The 27,450-nt window shown below is 45.3% G+C and overlaps 1 protein-coding gene across 15 annotated transcripts in view; it reads left to right on the top strand.

Moving 5' to 3' along the window:
* The window catches only part of FGGY (FGGY carbohydrate kinase domain containing), a 426,891-nt gene that overhangs the window by 337,503 nt on the left and 61,938 nt on the right, over positions 1–27,450 (top strand). The window contains exon 15 of one of the 15 annotated variants that reach the window (XM_078073068.1): positions 13,965–14,091. The exons of the other annotated variants lie outside the window; for them this stretch is intronic. Within the exon in view, the coding sequence (XP_077929194.1) occupies positions 13,965–14,029 (65 nt within the window). The 3' untranslated portion in view covers positions 14,030–14,091. Of the gene's footprint in view, positions 1–13,964; positions 14,092–27,450 lie in introns of those variants that run through there. 15 annotated transcript variants of the gene reach the window in all.

The following is a 27,450-nucleotide window of genomic DNA, read 5'->3' as shown; positions in this document are numbered from 1 at the left end:
TACATTCTTTTTTGGCTGATTTTTTTAAGTTCTTAACAAATATCACTGGATTCATTTAACGTGTTTAACTCTTGTTCTTGTTTTCAGCAGTTTGTTTGCTGTTTTTATCTTTGTTAACAGGGATTTCCCGTAGTGATTTCATTAAAATTACTGGCGGTGGTGCTTTGATTCACTGTCTTGTGCTGATTTCTTGTGTCTCATATATCTAAATGTCCTTCTCTCTTCTTTCTTCGCTGTTCTCTGTATTAGTCCTTAGGAAGTTCTTTTTCAGCCTGTCAGCCTATGTATCCTCTCCACTGATGATTCATTCCCACTTCTTCCAGCTTCTCAGAGTTCCTACATGGTTATTCACGTTTCCATGTCTTAGAGCTTTTGCATCTTTGATTAATACAATCATAAATGTGTTTACTAAAAACAATAAGATCCTTTGATGATGAATACTGATGAATAATTCTTATAAAACTGTTTTTGTACTGTATTCAATTCAAAATAGGGGACATAGGTTTAACTTTGTGTATTGTAGAAATTCTGTGCTTCATTTTAAAATGAAAAAGTAAATAGAGTGCATAGCAATACATAAAATTCTTATCAATAGATACTACCTGTATGTCACGTCTCTTTGTAGATGGTGATGATGATGATAGGCAACATTTAATGATGCTTTCTCTATGCCGAGTACTGTTCAAGTCACTTTACATGAATTAACTCATTTAGTCACCACAAAAATATCATAGGGCAGAAACTGAAATTGTCCCCATTTTACATATGTTCACAGAAAGCTTATGCATTCCCAAAAATTCAACAATGTCCTGCGTGAGCCTGCCATATTAGTGTGCAATAAAAGAGTTAATATTATTAATTCTTGAACTTTCAGAGTCAGTTTGGTTCACTTTTCTTTGTCCCATTAACTGCCTTTCCCTTTGGGAGCTTGTGCATCTCTTTCACCCTTTGATACCTGTCTCTTCTCCCTCAGTACTTCCAGCTATGTCTGTTGAAAAAGAAATGTCAAAAAAGAAAAGAAAAGAATGAAAGAAAAAGCAATGTCTTCGCTCTTAGAGCTTATATTCCAGTTGCGAAGAATCCAGTGACAAGTAACTGTAGCAACAAGTAATCACAACAAATAGTATGATTTCAGGTAGCAAAAAATTCTGTGAAGTAGAGTAAAACAACACACAGGAACAAAGAGGGACGGGGCAGAAGGAGCATGAAGGACCAGCTGTGTGAGCAGTGGGAATGGCCTTCCTGAGGAAGAGATGTATGAGATGAGACTTGAGTGGCAGAGAGCACAGTAAGTGCAAAGGCCCTGAGGTGGGAATGAATTGAATGTGAGGAAAAGCAAAAAGACCTGGGAGGCTGGAGTGTGTTGAGCAAGGAGAATTCTGTGATGTGACTCTTTTCTCTGTCTTTCCTTCTCAGCTCTCTGGCACTCTTTTTTTTTTTTTTCTCCTGCCTCAAGCCCTGATTTCACTGGATCCAAAGAAATGGTCTAGAATGGCAAAATCCTGAGGTGTCATCCATGGCAGTCAGGGGACAGGGAAGTTCACAAACAAGAGAATCAGAGTGAGAAAGTTTACACTCTGTGTGTCTTCCATATACACTCATATCCCACACATTTGTATTCTATAAAGTCAGATTAAGATGAACATGCGGCATAAGTGAAATTCAGCTTTACTGGTAGTTAGTCATTCATGAGTCATTTCTGCCATAGCACAGGGCAGACCTTGGATATAATACTTTTCACATGTATGGTAACTCTCCTTTGTGTGTCTGCCTCCCACTAGACTGGAAGCTTACTGAGGGCAGAGTCTATTCATAATCATTCTCCAGTGCGTTTTCTTTATTTTGTTCATTTATTCAACAAATGGTTCTTGAGGGCCATCTACGTGCCAGCCACGAGGTCTGTCTCTTTGTTCACAGACAGAATTCTGAACAAGAGAGACTCAGTCCTTGTGCTCAAGTTTCTTACAGTATTGCAGAGGAGAAATACAATGAAATACACAACTGTAATAGAATGTGCCGTGTGCTAAGATAGATGACACAGCTCCCCCAGGCTTGAGGAGTCAGAAAAAAACATTTTGAAGGAATGACAGTTGAGACAGTGTTTGGGAATGCTAACTAAACAAAGGTGTGTGTGTGTGTGTGTGTTTGTGTATGAGTGGGAGGAGCTGAAATGGGAGGGTATGCAGAATTGTAGATCTTGGGAACAAAGGATTTATGAACCCAGAAATGAACTCAATTGTATATTGGGAAGAAAATGTGAATTGAGTGAATGAATGAATAAATTAATGCTTAATACTTTTGTCTACACACATGCTGTAGGGGCAGCTCATGAGATGGAAGCATAAAGCCAAAAGGCATTTTGTTAATTCACCTTGATAAATCACTGTTCCAGATTTTCCCCATTATTTCCCTGTAGGCAAACTCTTACTCAAAAGGTTGCTTGCCTAGTAGATTATTCAGTGATTTATTGGGATAGAAGGTGAAGCATTCATCTTACTCTGGGAATGGTCTTTCAATGGGATTGGACATATCCAAAACCCAGTGGCCAACATTCCTGTCTTTCCTGAACACTGCTTGAATGAAAATCATGGAATGGATGAATGATTGCAATAAGAAGTCTTAATATAAGGGTTGTGCGTAGAAGGACAATGGCTACCGGTGTGTTTTAGACACCAGAGGCAGATTGCTGGCTTGGGGAGTACGGATCTGGGTTCCAGTCTTTGCTCTACCATTAACTTGTGGTGTGACACTGAGCAAGTAAGATTTCTCTAACCTGTATAGTGGAGTGCAATGCCCAAGGTCCCTTCCCGCTCTGGAATTCTGTGTTCATTTTAGTTCTGTCTGCCGAGGAGAGGGAGATGGTGAACATGCATGGGCACCAGCTGGGCAGCTCCCTCATCCTTCCTGGGCAACAGCTCTGTCCTGAGGTACTTGTTCCTTCAAAAGCATGGGCATCTCCAGGCCCAGAGTACCCTGAGAAGCTGTCCTAATCTGCCATGTTCATGGGTAGGTTCTGGTTGTCCATTACCTGTGCTCTGGCAGGGCCATGAATGACCATACTCCCAATGTCCTTCTCCTTCCCCTTGTATCTGTTCTTCTAAAGTGACCCGAGAGGTAGGCTCTTCCTGATGTAGCCTTCCCTCTGATTCCACGTGGGGAGCCTCCACTCTGCCCGTGTTCCCTCTCCTCTTCCTGCTCTGGCTGGAGCCAGAGAGCAAGACTTCAGATCCCAGCCCCTCTACCAACCACCTCCGTGGCCTCAGTCAGCTCTCCTAATCTCTCTGTGCCTGTTCCGTTAATCGAGAAATGCAGATAACATTTGTTTCTACCTCATAGGGTTAATTGTAACATTAATGAGATAATTTTTATAAAGCAGTGAAAATAGCGCCTGGCACGTCGCAAGTACAAAGTACATTGCTGCCTTCGTCCCTTAAGTATTTTCTGCCCCATTCTCGGGCAAACAGTGGGGATACTGAGGCAAATAGGACACCATCTCTGCCCTGAGGAGTCCAGACCAGTGCCGTTAAGTGAGTGCCTCCTGGGGGGCAGACACCTTGCCTGGATTACCTCAGTGAATTCCCACCACCATCCGTGATGCTTATTCTGCCCATTTCACACCCGAGGAAACTGCAGCCCAGAGAAGTCATGTGACTTTCCCAGCATCACGCCACCAGTAAATGGCAGTGCTGGAAACAGAGCTCAGTTTTCCTGGGCCCCAAATCCAGTGCTCTTTCCACCAGCTCACCCAGCTCCCACGAGGCTGCCCTCACGTAGTTTGGTTTGAGAAGAAAAAGAAAAAGCAGTGCATAATGGGAGTGAACTTGTTGGGGAATAGAGCTCTCTGCTCGGGGCTCCATGTTTTGCTTTCAGAAGCAGTGGGAAGGCAAGGCTGCTGAGCCCAGCTCCCAGCAGCCCTTGCTTCAGCCCATCTGAAAAGGATCCGTCTTTAAAAGCAAGGAGCCAGAAAAAATAATTCATACTAAAAACAAACTCTGTCATGAGTCATTTGACTTTGCTTTCCCCTGAACACATAGTTTATGTCTTGGTCGAGCTAGGGCTGAAGGAACATCTGATATGTTTTAGGGCAGCAGAGCCATTATTTAAGGAACTTCACATCCAATATGTGCCCGTCGGACCCCGTGGTTTAAATCAAGGCTGGTGCTGACGGGGCCTGACAATTTGTTATTTTTGTTGTGGTCGTATCGGGGTGTGATTGTGTACAAGTTTTATCAGGATGACAAGAATCACTTTGGTCCATGATTCAGAAGTTCTCGAGCCGTGCACTAGTCTATGCAGAAGTTACTCTGAGTGACGCCATGTACAAGAGAGGGGGTACGTGTGCACGCACATGTTCCGACGTGTAAGCACCTCTGGAACCGAGAGAGAAGGAGGGAAAGGCAGCTTCCAAGAGAGCTGCTCTCCATTTCCCTCAGCAGAGGAGGAAGCCTCAGCCCTGAGTCAGAGTATTTCTCAGTCCTGGGTGAACAAAACTCAGAGAACACGGCAAGTGGCTCTGTCTCTGTGGCCAGCTTGCTCCTTTTAGGTATGTGAGAGATGATAGGCGTAGACTTACATTGTGAGAACTCCAACAGTATAGAACTATAGAGTAAAAGACAAAAGGCACAAACCTCTCTTGCTCCTAGAGGTAATCACTATTATACATTGTGTATGTTTTCTTAGCCTTTTTAATGCTTTCACAGACATAGAGATGCGCCTATATAGGATCATATGGTACAAATTGTTCTGCAACTTCGTTCTCACTTACAAGATATTTTGGAGTGTGTTACTGCACATAGACTGCCCCGTGTCTGTTACATACTGGTAGTAATTCCAGAGTCCCAGTATATTAAAAATTTATTTAACCATTGTCCTGTTGATAGACACTTAGGTGGTTTTTAGTATGTAGCTTTTATAAATGGTGATACAAGGATCCTCCTTGGTAGGGTTCTTTATATGTAAGTATGAAAATCTCTCTTGGAGAGATATGAAAAAGTAGAATTACTACTGGAAGGATTGTGCATTTTTAAAATGTTGTTAACTGTGGCCAAAATGTCCTCAAATAGGCTCTCCCAATTTGTATTCCTGCCAGCAGGATCCCTGTTCCTTTGCCAACACTGGGTATTGTCAGTCGTTTAACATTTTTGCCAATTTCTTGGGCAGAAAATGACTGTTCATTGTTGTTTGCCTTTCGTCTGCTACTAGTAAGAATGAACATTTTCTTTATATCCTTGGTCACTTGATTTCTGTTTTCTGTTAATGGCCTATTAATATCCTTTTTTCATTTTCCTATGGGGTTATTTGCCTTTTTCTCACTGATTTGGAGTTCTTTATATGCTCTGTATATCCATCTTTTGCCTGTCACATATATTGAAGACTTTCTTATAATATGTCCCATACCATCTACCTCTGCTTATGATGTCCTGTGCAGGAGTTTTAAATTTTCATATACTCACATCTGCTGCTATTCTCTGTCTTTACGACTTTGGGATTTCTTGGAAATGTTCCCTGTAAAGTATTTTTTCTCCTAAAACAATTTTTCAGAATGTTAACATTTTAGACCAGAACACACCAGGTTAGCAGAATGGTCTGTGGGTTTATGCAGACATTCTTGGTAATTTCACCATTAATTATGGAAAAATTCTAAAACCATATGGATCAGTCATAGGCAAATGAGTGGCAGCAGAGATCCAGCTGAGAGCATGCAACCTAAAGTCGTATATATGGGCCTTGGACCATATCCAGGGTCCTTTACTTGCCACTCGATTTTGGGACATCACTTTGCTGCTCTGTGCCTTGGTTTATTTCTCTGCAAAATGGGGTGAATCACCATTTCAAAGGTTATTATGAGGTTTAACAACTCCCACGTTTCAGCATGTGGTCACTACTCAATTCATGTTTGTTTCTGTCTTTCCTGACAAAAAGGCCTTTTTTCCCGGCTGGATATTTAAATATAACTGGTCATTTAAAACTGTTGACTTCCATCTCTTCTGAGGATTTTGTAGCTGAATAGTGGAATCAGCTTGCTCAAGAGTCTAAGGCAATTTCCTCATGATGCATCTCATGGGCCTAAGGGAAACAAAACACCTACACCATTGCTCAGTGCTGGAAAATTCTCCAGGGTGGCCGACCCCTTTTGGAGGAGAGAGCCAGGGCTCTAGGGGACTGCTTCAATCCATGTGGGTGGAGAGTTCCTTCTTCCAGAGCTTTTGTAGTTCCTGGGCTCACTGAGCCTTTTACTCATGCAGAGATAATTCCCTCTGCTTCTGAAACCCTCCCCACTTCCCTTCACCTTGCCTGGCATCGTTTACTTCTTATATCAACATAGTGCTAGAGGCTGGGAGCTCAGACACTTGAGCTGGACTGCGTGGCTTCAAAATCCAGCTCTGCCACTCTTCCTTGCGGGAGTTTCTCAATTTCTCTCTGCCTCCATCTTCCTATCTGTAAAATGGAAATTCTAGTATAACCTACCTCATGGAGCTCTTACAAGAGTTAATGTTTATAAAGCAGGTGCCCCATAGTATAGTGTTCAAGGAACTACAAGGAGAACATATACGGTGTCTGAGTTCCATCTCCTCCTTTCATGGCCAGTTGACTCTGCATGACCTACATATTCTGACCTCAGCTTTCTCATTTGTAAAATGGGTGAGAAAACATCTTCATGGGATTGCTGGGAAAGTCCCATAGGATAATCCGTCTGTACTGATGATAGGTATTCAATCAGTGGTGGCTACTGTGGTGATGATTCTAGAAAAGGACAGGAGTGAACATACGGGGAGGCTGGTGAGTGCAAGAGAAGGTTCTAGAGTCCAGACACTGAGTTAGAATTCAGCCTGTACCACTCTTGGCCCTGGGACCTTGTACTTAACCTCTCCAACATGCAATTTCCTGATCTGTAAAACTGGATGGATAATGGTGCCTACCTCTAGGCTTCTTATAAGGGGGAAATAGTAAGAAATTGGGCACATAGAAAATGCTTACTAAAATGAGCTATTATTGATACTCATGTCTCCTGTCCATCTATGGGAGGATCCCTGCCCGTAGACGGGGTTCCCCAGGCAGAAGGAATGGCTGTACCGCCAGATCCCCAGCCCAGTCCACTCTGGTGCAGCTGGAGCAGAAGCTTGATTTCTATGGAACAAGCCAAAATGATTAGGGCAGAGAGAAAAACACAACTAAGCATATCGATCAGGATCTATCTGCAGTGATGCATCTCATTTTAATTCTGAAAACAGTCCTCTTGGTTAGATACTATTATTTCCGGTTTTTACCTGGTGAAATTAAGGGTCAGAGAGGTTCAGTGACTTGCTCAGGGTCACACAACTAAAAAGTGGAGAAACTGGAATTTGAGCCCGGGTCTGTCTGGCCCCAAATCCTTCATGAGATGCTGTTAATATATGTCCTGCCTCTGTTGCGCATGACTCATAGGCCAAGTGAGAGGGAGCAGAGGAGGGGGGGATGACCCTGTTTCTCCGCGAGAGACTAGAGGAGGCAGGGGCAGGGGCACTAGAGGCCTGGAGCCAAAAGGCTGCATGTAAAATTTTGCCCTGAAAGACAAAAGAGTTTTCAGCTGAGGCCATTTCCAACTGTACCCTGTGTACTAGGCCAAAGGTAAACCAAAACACAGCCATAAATAGTATTCCCCAGAATTCCTGTCACAACAGCCCACTGTGTTCCTTCTGTTTGGAGGTGACTGTTGAAACACCCCACATGAAGATGGCTGAATCACGACGTCAGTCACAGCCCATTCCGAGGATGCGCATATGCCTTGGGTGCGAATGAAGATGCGGGAATCCTCAGACATCCGCCACTGCGGAGCCCCAGCCAACAGCCTTGCTCCAGGAATCAGCAGCATCCCTGGGCGAGAGGCCACTGCTTTGACAGGGCCCACCCTAGTTCCGCAGGCATGTCCCAGCGTGTTACAAAATATGTTTCTACAGCCATCCTTTCTCTATCAAAGCCAAAATAAGTTTGAACAAGTCATCTAGTCTAATGCGCTTAAAAGACATTTGGTTCTAATGCGTTTAAAAAGGACACTTGGTTCCCAAGTGGGAGGCGATGTTCCCAAGGTTGTAGAGACACAACCTGAGACTGGAATCAGGGCCTTCATCCCAAACATGTCTAATGCTGCCCTACCTCCGGATCCTTTCCAGTGCGATCACAGGTCTGCTTGCCTCTCCAAAAGGCAGGGCAGGAATGTGGGAGCGATGGGGAGGAGGTTGTGTTTATACTCGATGCTTTCTACTCTACCCCCAATTTCAGCACTTCTTCTCACCTGTCAAAGTAGCTAGGCCTGTGTGCTCAAATCTTGTTCCTTGAGAAGCATTTTCTCTGATTTCCAGAGTTCTCGCCGCTCACCTATCCAGGGCTTTTCCCTTCTTAGGGCAGTGCTGGCCCCTGGAACAGTGGGCAGTCCCCTCAGCCAGGAGGATGCCTGGGGCATCATTCCTCATCTCTTAACTGATCGCCTGTCACTTGGCTATATAGCCACATTTAATCTGTAAATTAGCATATTCATGGTAGGTAGATGCAAATATTTCCCTTTACAAATTGAGGAATTCGAAGTTGAGAGAAAGGCAAATCACTTGCTCCATGCTACAGAGCTGGAAGGTGAGAGAGTCAGGACCTGAACCTAGATTTGTCTGAAAATCCTAAGTATAAACTCTTTCAGGTTCCCCCAGCTGGAGAAAGTGAGATTAATGAGCCTGCGAGTGCGCGCGCAGGCGCACACACGCGCACGCACACACACACACGCGCGCACGCACACACACACACACACACACACACACGAAAAGTGCTTTCTAAACCGTCAAGTGCCGCCCACCGGGGAAGGATGGTAAAAATGACAGTTTGCCACCCAGGCCAGGCCAAGTATAAAACAGCTCCCAACAAGCCAGTGCTGAGCCCCAGGGGAAACTGGCCCTCCCCAAGAAAGTCTGGGAATCACAGAGTCTACTCACAGGTGAGAGGAAGGGGGAGCTATTTAGGGACAAGCGTCTGTGAGTAGTCCTGTAGTTCTCAGATGTCACTGAGGGCTACGGCAGACAGAACCCACTGCATAACTTGTGGGATCCAGTGCCAAATGAGAATGGGAGGCCCTGGCCAGGGGCAAGGACGTCTCCTCTTCCCACAGGCCTGCTGCCTTGGCTCCTGGCTGACAGGTGACCCCCAGGGGGTTCCAGTTTCCCAGTGACCCCCCCACACACACCCGGTGGCGCAGACGTGGCGGGGAGAGCCATTGCCTTGCCCCACCCTGAGAGCCCGAGGCTCGTCACCTGGCCTGGCTCTCCCCGCACCTGGGCCTGCCCCTGCATGCCCCCCACCTCATGTAGCCCTGTCACCACCCCCGAGGTGCAGGGTCAGCAGTGGGATGTGGATTAGGGCAGAAGGCAGGGAGCAGACAGTCAAGAATCAGCTCTAGGAAAGGAAAGGCGGCAGCAGACCCCCCAGCCCACACTCCATTGTCCCATCAGCCTTCACTTGCAAAGCACAGATTCAAAAATAAAATTATTAAGAATTTCAAGACAGTGACCACGGATCACTAAGCCCCACGCTTGGGCTCTTCCTGGCATGGGGCCCTGGGCAACAACACAGAGGACACACCCATGAAGCGGGCCCTCACTGCAGGCCCTTAACAAAGTTTCACTAGCCAATGGGAATAGAAAGAATAAGAGCAGTGTGTTGAGTTTCTAACAAAGCTAAATGTAAATCGATCTATTCTGAGATCACAGTAACTTTTTTTTTTTTTAATCAGATCTCCTATTCATTATGGCATAATGGTCCAAGTAAATGTTGAGGGGTTGGGTTTTTTTTTTTAAACATTTTATTTTTAAGGTCCTTATGTGGCAAAATAAAAAGCTGGTTTCCAGAAGGTTTGGTTATCTTCCTGGTCCAAAATTTGGGAGCTCCCGAGCTCGGCCTTACAGGAAGACAGCCCTTCCTGCCTGTGGGAAGGAGCCTTTTCCCCTAGTCCCCAGTATCGGAAAGGTTCCATGCAGCATACAGTTCGTATTGTTGTATGCTTCAGTATTTTCTAGGTTCATCTTCACTTTTGTGAAGACTGAATTCTGGTGCAGTCTGTCAGAAGAGGCAACACAAAATAAGGGCATGGAAATCAAAATTAAAAGTTTGAAACCTCCCCATTTCCTGTGACTCTAGAGAGAACAGGGCCTGGTGACAATTACTTCCCCAAACCGCCCAACCATTGACAGCCCCTGAGGAAAGGTGCTAATACATCCCGTACAGACCCAGCCTATGTCTTATGTCCTGGTATAATTATTAATAATCGATCATTAAAAGTGTTAAGACTCAGGGGTGCGTGGGTGGCTCAGTTGGTTAAGCGACTGCCTTCGGCTCAGGTCATGATCCTGGAGTCCCAGGATCGAGTCCCCATCGGGCTCCCTGCTCAGCGGGGAGTCTGCTTCTCTCTCTGACCCTCCCTCCTCTCGTGCTCTCTCTGTCATCCTCTCTCTCTCTGAAATAAATAAAATCTTTAAAAAAAAAAAGTGTTAGGATTCAAAGGTGAATTTTATTGGGATAATAATAAAACTATGGCCACCCTAATTAAAGTTCCCTTCGTCTCTCCTGAGACAGCAAGCCCCACAGAGGCTGTCGTTTCCCTGGGCAGAAAAGCCTATGGCGGCCAGTGGAAGGGCTGCATCTGTCAGCCTGGAGCCCGGAAGATCCACTTAGATTCTAGGCTTCAAAGACTTAGTGGTGGATGGATCTGTGTGACTCCCAGCCCAGTGGCTTCTACCACTGCATTGTCTTAGAGGAACGTCAAGTTGAAGGCCAAGCCACTTTCCATCCTTTGATGAGGGAAAATATATCAACACAGTGGTCCACTGAACTCTGGAAGTAGACAGCATACAGTGCCTTTGGGGGATTGCAGCCTAAATGGTTTTTACTCCAGAAGATGTGGAATTAAACATAAAGCAGACAGCTGATTGCTGTTAAATCCACATGCACAAAACCCATCATTACCGTGTCTTCTCAGCTACAGAACCAGCGAGGCTTTCCCTAGAATAGACTGGGTGGTATAGACTTGGCTTTAGGGTGGAGGGAGGAAAGGAGGAGGAAGGAGAAGAAGAGGAGAGAAAAATAGTGATAAAACTGAAAGGTGGCTAGTTTTGTTTTTTTGTTGTTGTTGTTTTTAATTTTTTTTTATTGTTATGTTAATCCCCATACATTACATCATTAGTTTTAGATATAGTGTTCCATGATTCATTGTTTGTGCATAACACCCAGTGCTCCATGCAGAATGTGCCCTCCTCAATACCCATCACCAGGCTAACCCATCCTCCCACCGCCCCCCCAGAACCCTCAGTTTGTTTTTCAGAGTCCATCGTCTCTCGTGGTTCTTCTCCCCCTCCGATTTCCCCCCCTTCATTCTTCCCCTCCTGCTACATTCTTCTTCTTTTTTTCTGAAAGGTGGCTAGTTTTGAAATGCACCAAGTCTGTGCCATTTAACGGGGATTCTTTTTTTCTTTTTATTCCATGTATCTGATATATGGAAAGAAATCTTTGCTGTCACTGGCTTCATGGTCTCAGGCTTAAGAAGCCAATCATTGACCTGAGGAAAGAGTTACATAAATCACAGTTTCAAGGCTTTCAGACAAAAGAACAACTTGGGGCAAGCTAGAGAGTTTGCAGGGCATTTTGGTGACATTTCTGCATGCCCTTTGTTTCCCCCTTTCAAGAAAAGCCCTTTCTTTCCTTGCCTTCTCACATAACAGCTTGGGATTCTTGACCCCCAACCCCCCACCCCAGAAATGCATTTGAACTTGCTGCGTTTGTTAAGAGTCAGGGCATGAAGCCTTTTTCCATGGTCGAAAAGTTCTGGCATTCCAAAGCAGAACTAATGTGGGATTTGGGAAGGCTGCCCTATTTGTGCACTTAATTAGGGCTCCCCAAAGGCAGCTGATCCACCGGTGTCATAGGAAACCGACACCGAGGCCAGGGAGGGCTGAGACTGTGTAACCGCCCAAGAGGGTAGAGAACACGGATTCCACACCTGTTCTCCACTGACTGGAATCAGGATTGAAAGGAAGTAAATTGGGGACTTTTCCAACAATACCCATCTGGATCTCAGGCCTGATTTCAGTGTGTGTCCCGTGTCTGAGTCAAGTCCCAAAACACTTGCACATACAGGCCTAGAGCAAGTTTCCCTTTGGGTCTATGAAATAAGGTCTCGGTTCTGATAAGATCCTTGAAGTTGACAAAAGTCGCAGTGGACAACTATAGACTTTAGATTCCCACAGGTCTGTGCTCTGAGTCTGACTCTGCCACTCATAGAAGATGCCAGGTCTTGGAGAAGTTATTCAGTCATTTCTGAACTTTGGTTTTCTTCCCTAGAAGAGGGCATTCCAACACCTATTGCACAGGTTCATTATAATAATAACAGCTAACCTTTGTGGAGTGGTTACTGTGTGCAGGGCGCTGTTCTAAGAGCATAAGCTTTATTAGCTCTTCAGTCCTCTGGACCTCATGAGGGAGATTCTGTATTAGAGGTTGGCAAACCACTCCCTGTGGGCCGATTCTTGCCCACTGCCCTTTTTTGCAAATAATGTTTTATTGGAAGACAGTCACGCCCGTTTGCTCACATAGAGTCTATGGCTGCTTTCACGCTACAACTGCGGGGTTGAGTCATTGTAACAGAAGCTGTGTGTCCCAGAAACCCTGAAATATTTACTATCTGGCCCTTTGCAGAAAAAAAAATTGCCAACTCCTGCTTTAAATTATCCCAATTTAAAGTTGAAGAAAATACACCGTAGGCATTTTAAATAACTTAACAGCTCACACAGCTGGTAGCAGATGGAACTGGGATTGGAACCCAGTAGCCTGGGTCCAGGACAGGTGCTCTTCACCAGCGTCCTGTACATCATATAGATGAAGCGCCTAGCACGGTGCCTGACACACGGGAGACACTGACTTCATCAATTTCACTAGCAATTCTTCGCATTCCCCCATAGAATTCCTTTTCCTTCTGCCTTAGGCTCCTGATAGTTCCAACTGCCTTTTCCTTCTCTTCTGCCAGATTGTCTTTTCAACTCAGCAGACTTATACCCGTTATCTCAATCCATCAAACAACTCTTTGAGGTTGGTATTACGGTCTTCATTTAAAAGAAGAAACCACTCCCGACCTCTGAGCTCCCAGGAATTTTTTATTATTATTATTGTTATTTTTAAGTAGGCTCCATGCCCAGTGTGGAGCCCAGTGTGGGACTCGAACTCACGACTGTGGGATCAAGACCTGAGCCGAGATCAAGAGTTGGATACTTAACTGGCAGAGCCAGCCAGGCACCCCTGAGCTCTCAGGAATTTTTACACTCCATTTCGGAACCCTCAGAGTAAAAGTTACTAGGAGCTTTTAGAACATTTGTTTTATGCTGAAACGGACATTAAAGAAAACAATCTTAGCTGTTACTCGAGAAAGGATTACAATCTAAGTGGGGTGAAAAAAATCAAAATATTGGAACAATGGCAAGCATTCGAAAGTTCTTTAGTCCAGATTGTAGGTGCGTATGAATCTGGAGAGGTGGGACAGGAGAATGGACCAGGGGCGTGGGGTGTGTGGACAGTTTCCTGGAGATGGTCCAGTGCGAGGGGGCCTTGAACATGGGGCAGGATTAGAAAGGAGAAGCTCCTATTGGGGCATCATGGGAAAGAACCAGAGAGAAGACGCGGAAATGGAAACATCCCAGAGGAACAAGCCCAGCAAATCCCTGGGAACTGTTGGAAGTCGGAAGGCTTGCCACAGCCTGTTATCTCCCACAGCCTATCTAGAACCTTTCACTGCATCCCAACCCCAGACCCTCACCCCTGGCCTCCGGGCTCCTGGCCACTCCCCATGCCCTTGGTTTTAGCTTCCTGCCACTGTAGGACTGGCACCCAGGACCACTCCTCCAGCTCCCTTTCTTGGAATAATTTCCTTTGCCCTTGGGGCATTTTTACTTCTTTTACTCAAGATGACCCTGCAGCCCAGCAGCCAGGATCCTCCTCCCGTGCATGCCTGGCATCCCCACCAGCTTGATGTTGCTGGCTCCTCAGAACAGGACTCAATGACTTGTTCAGCCCCCTTCTCAAGGCTAGTGCCTGGTAGCTCGACCAGTCCCCCTTGTTCCTGATAGCCGTCAGTCCAACTGGGAGGCTGTTCTGGGGAGCAACAGGAAGCCTCATCAAGAAGTCTTTCTTAACAAAAGAAGTCAAAAGTGCCTTTTGTATTTTAAATATGCTCTAAAATAACGGCACAGGGTGCCCTAGCAGTTAAGAGCATGGCCTCTGCAGTCAGAAGGATGTGGGCTCAAAATCCAGTTGTGCTACTTGCTAGCTGGGCCATCCTAGAAGATTGCTCATTTCAGCCCTCCGTGTGTAAAGTGGAGCTGAGGGAAGGCCACCTTCTTAGGCGATTGCGAGAACTCCGTGAAGTGATGTGTGTGAGTGTGGATCACAGCCGCTGACCAGCAGGAAGTGCTCAATAAAAGACTGATTATTGGCTACATAGTAAGTATCACTACAGAAAGTATCATTTGTGACTTTATGACGTTACAGAAAGTATCACTGGTGAGACAGTTCATTCACACAGATATGTATTCACCATTTATCAGGAGACAGCTATTTGCCAGATCCTTGTCAGGTACAAATACAGGCTACAGAAGTATATTTATAAAAGAAAGCAACACACAAGGGCACCTGGGTGGCGCAGTCAGTTAAGTGTCTGACCTCGTGTTTTCCGCTCAGGGCGTGATCTCAGGGTCGTGAGATCGAAGCCATGTGGGCTCCGTGCTCAGCAGGGAGCCTGCTTAAGTTTCTCTCTTCCTCTCTCTCATCCCCCCACCCCATCTGTCTCTCTAAAATAAATAAATAAATCTTAAAAAAAAAAAAAGAAAAGAAAGCAACACACATCATCACTTATAAGCTAGACACTTGGGCACCTGGGTGGCTCAGTCAGTTAAGCGTCTGCCTTCAGCTCGGGTCATGATCACAGCTTCCTGGGATCGAGCCCTGCATTGGGCTCCCTGCTCGCTTGGGAAGCCTGCTGCTCCCTCTCCCCACCTCTCTCTCTCTCTCTCTGTCAAATAAATAAATAAAATCTTTAAAAAAAAAACAAACAAACTAGACATTCACTGTTCTAGGGGTTTAGGGACATTATTTCACTTAACCTTGATGAGGGCTTCACAGGCAGATACCATTATTATCATTCTACAGGTGGAAAATTTGAGGTTCAGAGGGGTTAACTCCCCAAAGACGTGTCCAGTGATTGAGTGTGGTACCAATTACTTATAAATAGATCAAGATATTCCGAGATGGAGTCCCCACTACGGAGAGAGCCACGTTTTACTCCCATGCTCATGTGGTTAGAATGACTTTATGTACATTTCTGGTTAAGGGCAAGTTCACAGAAAGGTGTTTTTTATTTCATCTTATTGGTGAGAGTTCTGATGCCTACCTTGGCACGCAAGTGATGAGCCTGGTGGGCTGTCCTCTGACCAGTGGGGTTTTTGCCCTCATCCAGGATACTGTCTCTCCTAACGCGGGACTAGGAGTAGCGATAGAGAAGGTGGCTGGTAAGGATCTCATATTGGACTCACCCAAGAAATACTTTGCAAGTTATTTTGTTTTTTAAACAAGTCCCAGTCATAAGCTTACTTTTTGGATTAGTGCCTTTTGCTTGTAGCCATTAAAAGCCAAGTATGTCAAGGAAAAAAAGGTCCTTCAGTTAGTTGAGGTTTTATTCTGTTTCTACTTTGGTGGTTTGAAACTAATTACAGACTCTGGGTTGTGCCTACAAGTACGAAATGAAATGAGAGTTTGAGCCAATTACTTTAATAACGAAGAGAGGAAAATCCACTTTTCTTTCCATTATCTAAAGATTTCAGGCATATGGAAGTTTCTTTTAAATTGAATTATGTGAAAAGTTGGCCTCAAGCCTTCAGTTCACTTTGCCTGCCTAGAAACCGTCTGAGATTTTGTTTCAGAGAGGAGATGGCCTGCCTTAGACAGCTTCTACAGGACTAGAGGGCTTTGTCAGAATAAATGCAGGCTAAGAAATTTTGGCATTGTTATGATAGAATATTTGTGTGTGCTCTCGGGGCGGGGAGAGTGCGGGGAGGTGTATTATGATGACCATTTAAATTAAAAAAAGAAAGGCTGGAGTACCTAGAATAAATTTCAAGATGAAGAGTTTTCATTCATCTCATTTACTGATTCACTTGCTTCCTGCTTCCTCTGGCTTATAAAGCCCGTCTGGTCCAGCGCCCACCCCCTTTCTGACTCCATCACCTGCTCTTCTGTTCCTGGCCCAGGCCACTCCACCGACTCTGGCTTCTTTCTTTTCTTTGTGCAAACTGAACACACCCCCAACCTCAGGGCTTTCACACTTCTGGTTCCCTCTGCATGCAGTTCTCTTTCCCTAGATATTTACACAGTTCCCAACCTCATTCCCTTCCCATCTCTGCTCTGATATCCCTTTAGCAGATATCATTTTATCAGAGAGACTGCCTGCCCCACTCATCCTCCATCGTCCTCGCCCAACTTGTCTTTTCCTTCTAGGACATAGAACCACCTGACATAATAAATCTATGTGTATATATGTACATGCATATATATTATTTTAACAAGCTTTATTTTTTAGAACAGTTTTTTTATTTACAGAAAAATTGTGGAACTATAGTTTTTATAAGACCCATCCCAGTTTCCCCTAACATTGACATCTTTCCCTTATTGTTACCATCTTAGGTATGTTTTGATGAGTGAGCGAGTAGCGGTACATTATTAGCTAATGTTCCTACTTTATTCAGATTTTCTAAGTTTTTAACTAATGGCCTTTTTCTTTTCCAGAATCTCATCCAGAATATCACATTACATTCAGTCATCATGTCTCCTTAGGCTTCTCTGGTTTTTGATGACCTTGACTATTTTGAGGAGCACTGGTCAGATATTGTGTAGAATGCTCCTCAGTTGGAATTTGTCTGATATTTTTCTTGTGATTCGACCAGAGTTAAGGTTTTTGGGGAAGAAGACCACAGAGACAAAGTGCCATTCTCATCACATTATATCAAGATACATACTATCAACATGACTTATCACTGTTAGTATTAACTTTGGTCATCTAGCTGAGATAATGTTTGCCAACTTTTTCCACTGTAAAATTACTTTGTTTTTCCTCTTTCCCTATACTCTTTGGAAGAAGTCACTATGTGCAGCCCACACATAAGGAAGTTATGCTGCACTTCCTCAAGGGTGGAATATCTACATAAATTTGGAATTCTTCTGCATGGGACATTTCTCTCTCATTCATTCATTCATTCATTCGTTCATTCAATTTCTTTAGAACAGTGTGAACTCATAGATATTTATGTGATATTTGGGGTTATAATCCAGTACTACTTTATTCTATTCTTCAGTTTTTTTGGTTTTGGCCATTGGAACTCCTCAGTTGGATCCTTTATCTCTCTGAAATGACCACTAACTGTGTGTGTGTGTGTGTGTGTGTGTGTGTGTGTGTGTGTGTTTACGATTTTATTTATTTGACAGAGAGAGAGACAGCCAGAGAGGGGACACAGGCAGGGGGAGTGGGAGAGGGAGAAGCAGGCTTCCCACAGAGCAGGGAGCCTGATGCGGGGCTCAATCCCAGGACCCTGGGATCATGACCTGAGCCGAAGGCAGACGCTTAACGACTGAGCCACCCAGGTGCCCATGTTCTTTTTTATTAATTCCTTCCTTTCTGACACTACAAGATCCTCCAAGCTCATTTTGTCTATTTCCTGCCCCAGTACTAGAATCAGCCACTTCTCCAAGGAGCCCTGATTCTTTTTATTGGAGAATCATCACAGAAACCAAGATCTGGGCACTAAGTGTGCTCATTGCTACTGAGCTGTTGTTGCTTCCAGACCCTCCCTGCCAATACCTGTGTGTGTACTAATCTGTGTGTATACCCATATCTATAAATATGTATATATGCAATTATCTCTGTCTACATGAAGCTAACCATTAGTTTACTTTATCTCCAACTATAATCCCTTACCACATGGATCATCCTAGCCTCCCTCTCTTGCTTATCTATAAGTTCCCACTCAAATAGTGAGAGACCTGGCTCCTACCATCAACCCTACATTTCCTTAATTGTAATTGTCCAATTCCAGGATATAACCATAGAAATACCAGAATTGTTAACCCATACCCCTGTGCGCTACAGCTTTATCACCTGGAGTACAGTGCTGATGTAGTCTCTTTTGCCTTCAGTTTTACAAATTCTTCTCATTTCCAGAGTTCCTTAGGTCAGCACCTTTATCTCCCACAACCTTCAGTGAGATTGTTTCATACATTCGTAATACAGTTGGATTACTTGTCACATATACAGCACATTCCATTATAGGTTACATATTGCATGATTCCACTTATGTGGCATTCTGGAAAAGGCAAAATCATTGGGGCAGTAAAAAGATCAGATGTTGCCAAAGGCTTGGGGAGAGTGGGGGGAGGATTTAATAGGTGAGGCACAGGGATTTTTGGGGGTGGGGTGGGGTGTGAAACTATCATGATACTGTCATTGTAAATATGTGACCTTGTACATTTGTTAAAACTGTTGGGGCACCTGGGTGGCTCAGTCAGTTAAGCATCTGCCTTCGGCTCAGGTCATGATCCCAGGGTCCTGGGATTGAGTCCCATGTCGGGCTCCCTGCTCAGCGGGGAGCCGGTTTCTCCCTCTGCCTGCTGCTCCCCCTGCTCTTGCTATCTCTCTCTCTGGCAAATAAATAAATAAAATCTTTTAAAAAAAACCCGTTGAATATTATAGTGCAAAGAATGAACTTTAAGGTGTGCATTTTATCAAATGCTTTTTCTGCATCTGTTAATATGATTATATGATTTGTATTCTTTGATTTGTGGATGTGGTGAATTACATTATTGATTTTTGAATGTCGAACCATCCTTGCATACCTAGAATAAATCCCACTTAGCTGTGATGTGTTGTTCTTTCTGTTTGTAGTTGGATTTGATTTGCTGTTGATGCCTTTTACAGATTCTTATATTATCTGATTAATGTCTATAAGATCAGTAATGATGACCTCTCTTTAATTTCTGATATTAGTAATTTGTGCCTTCTCTCTTTTTTATCTTGGTTAGCCTGGCTAAAAGTTTATCAGTTTTACTGTTCTTTTTAAAGAACCAGCTTTTGGTTTCATTCCTTTTCTCTATTGTTTTCCAGTATTCAATTTAATTGATTTCTGCTTTTTATATTTTTTTATCTTTTTATTATTTCTTTTCTTCTTGCTTCTTTTTCTTGGCTGCTTCTGCTTACTTTAGTCTTAAACTGCCCCTCAGTTTTTGAGCTTCCCGAGGAGCTTCTCCTAAGATAGAGACTGTGTCTTGTAGTTCTTTTTGCTATAACGTATTATACTGGAGCCCTGTTGGTGTAGTTTTAAGGTGTGGGGAAGGGAAAGCACTCTATGATCTTTTGATTAAATCTTACCTTTTAGTGAGCCTTTGTCCCTGGACTGTGACCTTCACTAATGTTTCTTGCCTGTTTTCCTCCCTCCTCAGTGAGACAGGAAAGCTAGAGTATACTAGACTCTGGCATACTTCACAGTGTTTAGTCTTTTTCTCCCCCTGCTGGAGTCAAGAGGGGAACATTCTTGCCTCTTCACAGCGAGAACCTATGGGTTCTTGGCAGTAAAACCCATGCCAGTGTGGGCCTCCCACTAAGACTGCAGCACCTAAGTTTCTCAGTCTCATGCTCATCCCTAGCACTTCAAAATTATCACTGAATTGCCCCTACCAGTTTGTTGTTCCAGTGGCTTCTGCTCTAGATAAGAAGATCTCAACTGTCACTATCTGGATTCTCTTGTCTCTCCAGATTTCGGGGTGGTGGCTTGTCCTGCAACCTCAGTTCTCCAGTTGATCCAAGAAAGATCAGTGATTTTCAGTTTTTTAGCTTTTTTCTTGTTGGACGGAAGGGAGTAAGGACTTCTAATGTTTTTACATGTCGGAGCTATCACCAGAAATCTTTCATACAGTCGACCCTTGAACAACATAGGTTTTAACTGGGCAGGTCCACTTCTGTGTGGATTTTTTTGAATGAATACAGTATAGTAATGTAAATGTATTTTCTCTTTATGATTTTCTTAACATTTTCTTCTATTATTGTAAGAACACAGTATATAATGCATATACAAAATATGTATAAAATGACTGTGTATGTTATCAGTAAGGCTTTCAGTCAACAGTAGGCTATTAGTAGTTAAGTTTTGGGGGAGTCAAAGGTTATATGCAGATTTTCAACTGTGTAGGGGGTTGGCGCCTCTAACCCCTTCAGCGTTCAAGGGCCAACTATCTATCTCCTCAATGTATTTCCTTTTTTTTTTAAGGTTTTTTATTTATATATTTGAGAGAGAGAGAGCATGAGAGGGGGGAGGGTCAGAAGGAGAAGCAGGCTCCCCGCTGAGCCAGGAGCCCGATGCGGGACTTGATCCCAGGATTCCAGGATCATGACCTGAGCTGAAGGCAGACACTTAACCAACTGAGCCACCCAGGCGCCCTCCTTAACACATTTCCTGATTTTCCATACCAGGAGGTAAAGTTATGGAAAAGCAGAGGCTGTGTCTCTTTTACGCACTGCTGTATCTTCAGTAGCTAGAATAAGTACCCTGCTCAGAGTAGGTGCGTAATAAATATGTTAAGGAAATTAATTAATCAGTTAATATTCACTGAGCACATCAGTGTACCAGGCACTGTGCTCAGTAAGGAGATACAACAATGAACAAGAAAACACCGTGTGTCTACAGTTGTTCCAGTGGTGGTGGGGGGCATGATGGGCAGACACGGAAAATGGAAAAACCCACAGACTGTGGATTAGAGGATAGGGAGGTGCTGAGGATAGAAGCCACGTACCGTGGGGGGATGGGGTAACTGGGTGATGGGTATTGAGGGCACGTGATGTGATGAGCACTAAGTGTTACGCTGAACTAATGAATCATTGAACACTACACCAAAAACTAATGATACCTTGGCTAATTGAATTTAAATTAAAAAAATAAGAAGAAACCACATGCCGGAACTGGCCTGGTAAGAGGAAGGTAAAACATTTCCAGAAGAGGAAAGCATCACCTGAGTTGAGTTGTAGAGAATGAGTAGCGGCAGCCGATGTGAGTGAGGGCCATCCTGGCTGGGGGAACAGCACGGGCCTGATAAAGTCCGGGGCGGACAGTGGGTGAAGTGATTTTCTCACCCCACCCTAATGGTCACATAACCGTTAGCACTCCACACAAGGCAGGGACTATTAACTCCCTTCACCCATCCGAAAGTCTGAGTGACTTGACAAAATGTCACCCATGCTGAGTGATGGAGCAAGTCTGTCTTGGTCCAGAGTTCATTTTCTTTCTGCGACAACAATGACTAAGGCACGACTCAGAGTCTGACTGAGGAGCCAAACACAGAAACAGATCTTTATGGTATCAGTGCTTCCTCAGAATGTGCTTTCTTGTTGTTTTTAAGACTTTGGCCCTAAAAGTAGTAAGCTGAAAATCAGGGCCGCTCTGAGAGGGCCCACAAACCGCTGGGGGGAGTTTTGTCAAAGAAGGCGGGAAAGAAAAACAAATGTGGGCTTCTGCTCTTTAAACCTCAGCCCAGTGAGCCCGGCTTCCCGGAATACTTCAGGCCGCTTCAAAGGCCTATTGTGGAAAGTCTCCAGATGTGCGTGGAAAGCCTCACTGGGGAGCTTCCCAGTGAAGAGGCCTTTTAAGCTTGAACTGAGATGAAGGAAGTTGACGTGATGAGTCCTACCAGGTGGCCCGTTTTCTGAAGGAGCCCAGATTCCACCACAACCTTAGGAAGGTGGGCTGGGGGGGGGGGGGGGGAATTAACCAGTTCAGATTCTTTTGCCAAATGGCATCTTCTTTAATTGCAGAAAGCAGTGGAGGTTTTTTTTTGGTTTTTTTTGTGGGTTGTTTTTTTTTTTTTTTTTGCCCTAGTGAAAGGTGGAGGGCATTCACCAAATGATTTATCTACCTGTAAATTGTTCTTGACATCTTGTGAGGGCTGGAAGGGGGTTCAGGAGTGGAGAACGTCGAGGCCCTGAGTGATCCGTGCCAGTTTCTACAGTAATGCCACTAAGTGTCCTGAGAGCCGGCATCCTCTGGATTTTTGTCCTGATGCTCTGCCCTGCATCTCTGTTAAAGCTGTCCACCCAGGTCCCTCCATGTGTGCTCAGTTGGAGACCCCATCTTCTTCTCGCTAGGCACTTTGAAGTCAGGGAGACCCAGGTTGAAATCCTGGCTCTCCGGTTAGCTGTGTCATCTTGGACAAAACACCTTCAGCCCCACAGAGCCTCAGTTCCCGCCTCTGTAAGATGAGGGTGATCCTAGCCCCTGCAGCATCCTCTGGCTGGCGAGAGGAAACGCACTGCTGAGTTGACGCACATGAAGCGCTCGCACAGTGCCTGGCACAGGGTAAGGATTCAGTCTGTTTGCATCGCCTTCCTCTCTGATCCAGTCCTGCTTTCCGGGAAGGCATGGGCTGTCCCGTTTGGCTTTGAGTGTTCCTTCTGTAGCTCTTCAAATCCTCTCCCCACCGTGTCCATATGCGCTTAGCGAAGTATTTTGAGATCACAGTGTATTTGAGGGAAAGTCCTTTTGGCTACAGCTAAAATTAGGTCTCTCTTTTGCTCCTCTGTTTACCAGCCCCCCCTTCCTATTTTAACTAATTAGAAGCATTGACGCTAAAAAACACTTGCGAGAAGTTGGGAGAACAGCTGGGTTCTAGATACCGGCAGCTGCTCCCTCCCGGCAGGCACACAGGCGAGGGAGAGGAGGCTCCTGAGTCGGGGAGGCAGGACGGGTGCCGAGGAGAAGGTGACCAAATGCCAGAGTCTGCAGCTTGGCAGACGGAGCCGGAGCGGGGTCTTACCAGGGGGTCCTCCGCCTGCTGCTGAGAGGGGCAGGGACAGAGAGAGCAGTGGGGACAGGGCTAAGAGAGGGCAGGGCAGGAAAGCACTGAGAAGCTCAGCTGGTTGGTTAGTTACGTAACCGGGTACTTGACGCAAACCTATTACTCCCACCTGGACTCCTGCCCTGTTCCCCCAGCTGGGCACCTCCGGGCTGCGTCCCCACTGCGACTGGAGAGGGCCCGGGGGAAAAGGTCAGTCTCACCCCCCTAAGGCCCCTGCAGTGGGTTTCCACCATCAAATTTAGGAAAAATTCCAGAACAGATGGTCTCTGAGTGGCTGGCTGCACCCTCTCCCTCCACCCCTACAGTTGCTATAGCTCAGCCTCGCTGTCTTTTCCTTCATTCCCTTCGTTCACCAGTTCCTTTCCTAGAGCCAGATTACCTGAGTTTTATCTAGGTTTCTCTACCCTCTCTTCCTACGTGATGGGCAGGCTCCTTCACTTCTCTGGGCCTTGTTTTCCTTATCTGGAAAATGGGGACAATAATGGTAAATTGCCTGGCAGGGTTGTTGTGAGGGTTAAATGAATAAATAGTTATTAGATGTTTAGAGTAGTGACTGGCACATAGTAACTATTCAGTAAGTCTTACCTATTGTTTTTATCATCATTGTTATTGTTGTTGTTATTTCTTTTATTCCCTTGGCTGTAATGCTGCCCCTCCCCACACATACACAAATTTTTCGTGACCTAGGTCTTCCTCTTCCTTCAGCTGTGACCTTAAATGCCACTTCCAGAGAGAAGGATCCCCTGACACCCCCCCCCCGCCGCCGTCTAAGCTGATGTTCCTCACACAATATGATATAGCCCCTTGTCGTCCTGCCTCATAGCACTTATTGTAATGCGTGATTACAGATATTTGGCGGAATATTTGTTTATGTCCCTCTCCCTTACAAGGCTCTGAGCTTCCCAAGGGTGGGGACCATGCTGATTTTGTTCACTAGAGACTGCCAGAGCCTAAAATAGTAATTGGCACATGGTAGATGTTCAATAAACACATATGAAAGGAGGGGAGGGAAGATGGCAAGGAGAGAGGGAGGGTGGAAGCGGGACAGGGGAAAAGGATAGGATGATCATTGGGTAAAAGGAAAAAATACTTCTAAAGCCCACTCTACCCAGGATCTAGTTGTCTCCCACTCCTTAAGATCTGAACGGCTGTAGAGAACTTTCTGGCCTCCAGCCCCCTCTATCCACACTTCTCTTCCTCCCCCCCACCCCCCACCCCTTGTCCCACTCCCTTGGGACCCTGCTCTCGGCTTCCCCATCTTAGAGGTAGTTGATATAATAAACATGCCTTGTAGTATACGGACTATTCCACTAATCCTTTCTTGCCAGACTTAACAAATGTGTAAGCATTCATCTCGAGTTACTGCCTTCATTAAACTGTCTTGTGGGTTGAAAATTCCAGGTAGTGAGTCAGAGAAATAGGCAAGCTTTCTGGTGGCACCGTTCACTGGGGACTTTCCTCTTTGGGACCCTTCCCTCAACCCCAGGGAACTTTTCAAATATATCATGGCAGACTTGGGAGCTCAGGAAACTTTCCATGTGACCTCGTTTTTGCCAGTTCTCTGCCAGACTCCATGTTAAACTCTAAAGCATTCCATGATGCCAGAGCGCCTGGGCCCCCCCTCCCACCCTGCACCCCCCCCCCCCGCCCCACCGCTGCTGTGCCACCTTACCAAGCGATTCTCGAGCCTCCCTCCTGGATGTTGGCCTTGAGCATGAGGACTGACCTCACCGTGACCCACCTCGCAGAGGAGACCTGGGAACTCTTCTCTCACGGTGGACCACCCAGAAAGGTTGCTTGGAACATACATCATTTTATTTTTAGGGGCAAAATAACAAAAATATATTTTAAAGGAAAAAAAAAAAGAGGACATGATACAGCACGACATCTAGAATGTTTTACAAAGGATTACAGTCTTGTTTAACAAATGGGCTTGAAGAGGCCTGCTGAAGGGATGCTGACTCCACATAGTGCTTTAGCAAAATATATCTTCGTTTCAACGAACTTGTAAACGAACATGTTCCCATTTCAAAATAAAAACAACATCCCAGGTCACAGAGATGTTTGTAGAGTTACATTTATCTAGCAACTTAGAAACGTGCCAAAACCAAAATAGATTCTCTAAGGAACACGCTGGGATCTTTTGCATCCAGATCTTAAGGATTGTGCAGTCCTAAAGATAATCCTAAATCTGTGCCTAGTATGAGTAGTTTTTGGCCCTAAACAAGTCTGGAAACAGCTCTCAAATATCAGTGCTAAGAGGGGAGTCTTTTCTTCCTGGGAATGCTGGTTCCATAAGGAATGTTGGGGTGCCCTGCAGCTCAAAGCTACACCAGGACCCATGCTCTTCACACCTGGCAGGGAACTTCCAGGGCTACTCTGGACAGAAGAGGCCAGCTCATTTTGACAGCTTCTGCAAATAACACCTGTTCCACCTTCCTCGCTGAAGAGCAAGGCTCTTCTTCCCTCAAGGAAGACTTCATGGAGGAAGTAGCATTTTAGATTGACCATTCCTTCACCCATCTGTTCATTCAGCAAATATCTTTTTGAGTAAACACCACCAGCATGTTAAGCCAGGTCCTTGAGCACGAACTGTGGACACAGCCCCTGCCCTCATGGAGTTGATGGTCCAATGGCAGAGACACACAATAGAGAAACACAGGCACATAGAACCAGTGTACTTGTTGTTAGCGCTTAAAGGAGCAGCACAAAGTGCAACGAGACTGTTCGGATGGGATTAGAAATCTGCAAAATGTGACTTGTAATTTCTGCCTTCTAGAGTGGTTAAACCAGTGGCTTAGGAGGGGTGGGAGATACATTGAGTAGGAGAGGTTTGCCCTAGAGGGGAGATTTTACAACTCATATATTGTTAATGTACATGATAATAAAAAAAAGATGGATCTTTTAACTAGTTTTATTATTATAGTCTAATTCTTTAGAGACAATGCACATGCCTCCCCCCTCCCCCCAGCCCCCTCCCCCCTCCCCCCCCCAGTGCCCACCACCTTGCCCTTTGGTAGCCACTGAGTTTAAGCAAATGGATTCTACTGCCTGGGTTTGAATCCTGAACCTACTACCATTTATTAGCTGGGTGATCTTGGGCAAGTTACTTATCCTCTGTTCACCTCTCTTTTCCTCTCCTGTAAATTGGAGTCCATAATAATACTTACCTCTCAGGCTTGCTGCAAATGATGAGGTAAGACATGTACACTTGTGACATGGTGCCAAGCACATAGGATGCCCGAGAACGTTAGCCAGTGTTACTAGTGAGTGCTTCATGTGTGGTGATGATTCTTATTTCTGTCTCTACCTTTCCCACAAAGGTGAAGGTAAAACCTGGTCCCTGAGTAGGAACCTGATGGAGATGAGTGTGGGGAGGTGGAGGAAGTTTCCTTCCAGTTTCTGATTTAAAAGGACCCCCCCGCCTTGCATTCCAGCCTTAAAAAGCTGCTGACTGCCTCCCTCAATGGTGAATTCCCTGCCCAAATCTTACACACATTCACTCCTGGCTGGAGTCCCCCCCGCCCCAGATAGAGGCTTACAGGATTCCAGGCAGCCATAGTTTTACTCCAAGATGTGTAAGGGCCCTACCTTTGCCGATGGTCTCAGGTCTTCTGTCTTGACAGGCATTTTTCCTGTCCTTCCATCTCCCCCTCACCACCCTAAGGAAACTGGGAGATGCCTCAGTGGAAAGGTCTGAGCCGCAGGCCCTGTGTTGGCTGTCCAGAGGTCACATTTATAACTCCCAGATTGTCCAGAGCTTCTGCTACTTTAAAAAGAAAATTTTTTAAAAAGTGCCTTCACATCGCACGTGTTAAGTGCCAGATCTTGTAGCACTTACAAGGACAAATCCATTTCTTAACTGAATAATAGAGCTTAAAACGCACATGACTGGCTGATGTAAGCTTTGGCCAGGTCTGGGAGGAATTTTGCAACATTATTTCTCTTGATGTTCTTTTCTTGTAGCAGTTTTTCTCTGAACAGTAGGCCAGGCTGAGGCTCTGCTTCTCCTTTACCCAGTGACCCGGAAGGAGCCCTGTCAGATCTAGAGAAGCAGACTCTAAGCAAACACCTCTTGGTATCTACCGGTTCTCTCTCTGCCTCTACCTACCCTACGGGGGGTGGGGGGGTGGGAGGGGGGCGTGTGTGGCAGATGCCTAAGCCCAGAAATCTGAGAGTTCCTGAGTATTTCTGACAACTCTTTCTCCCTAACACCCCCATCAGATCCATCACCCAAGCCTCCAGAACACCTCTCATCTGTGTGCATCTCCCTCACTTACCAGCGCCACCCTGATTCTCCCCTGGACCTCTGCACCTGGCTCGTGTCAGACTGAATGCAGCAGGGCGGCCAGGTGGTGGCGCCTCCGGCCTCCCAGTGCCCTAGGAAAGGAGACTGCAAGGTCCCCTGGTGTGCCCCAGCCTGCCTCTGGGTTCTCTCTCAGCCACACTTGCCCTCCTCACTCTCTCTGCTCCAACCACACTGGCCTTCTCATTCCTCACGGGTGTTGT

The sequence above is a fragment of the Halichoerus grypus genome, chromosome 5, assembly GCF_964656455.1.
Source record: "Halichoerus grypus chromosome 5, mHalGry1.hap1.1, whole genome shotgun sequence".
NCBI lineage: Eukaryota > Metazoa > Chordata > Mammalia > Carnivora > Phocidae > Halichoerus > Halichoerus grypus.
This window is presented reverse-complemented; position numbering and strand designations above follow the sequence as displayed.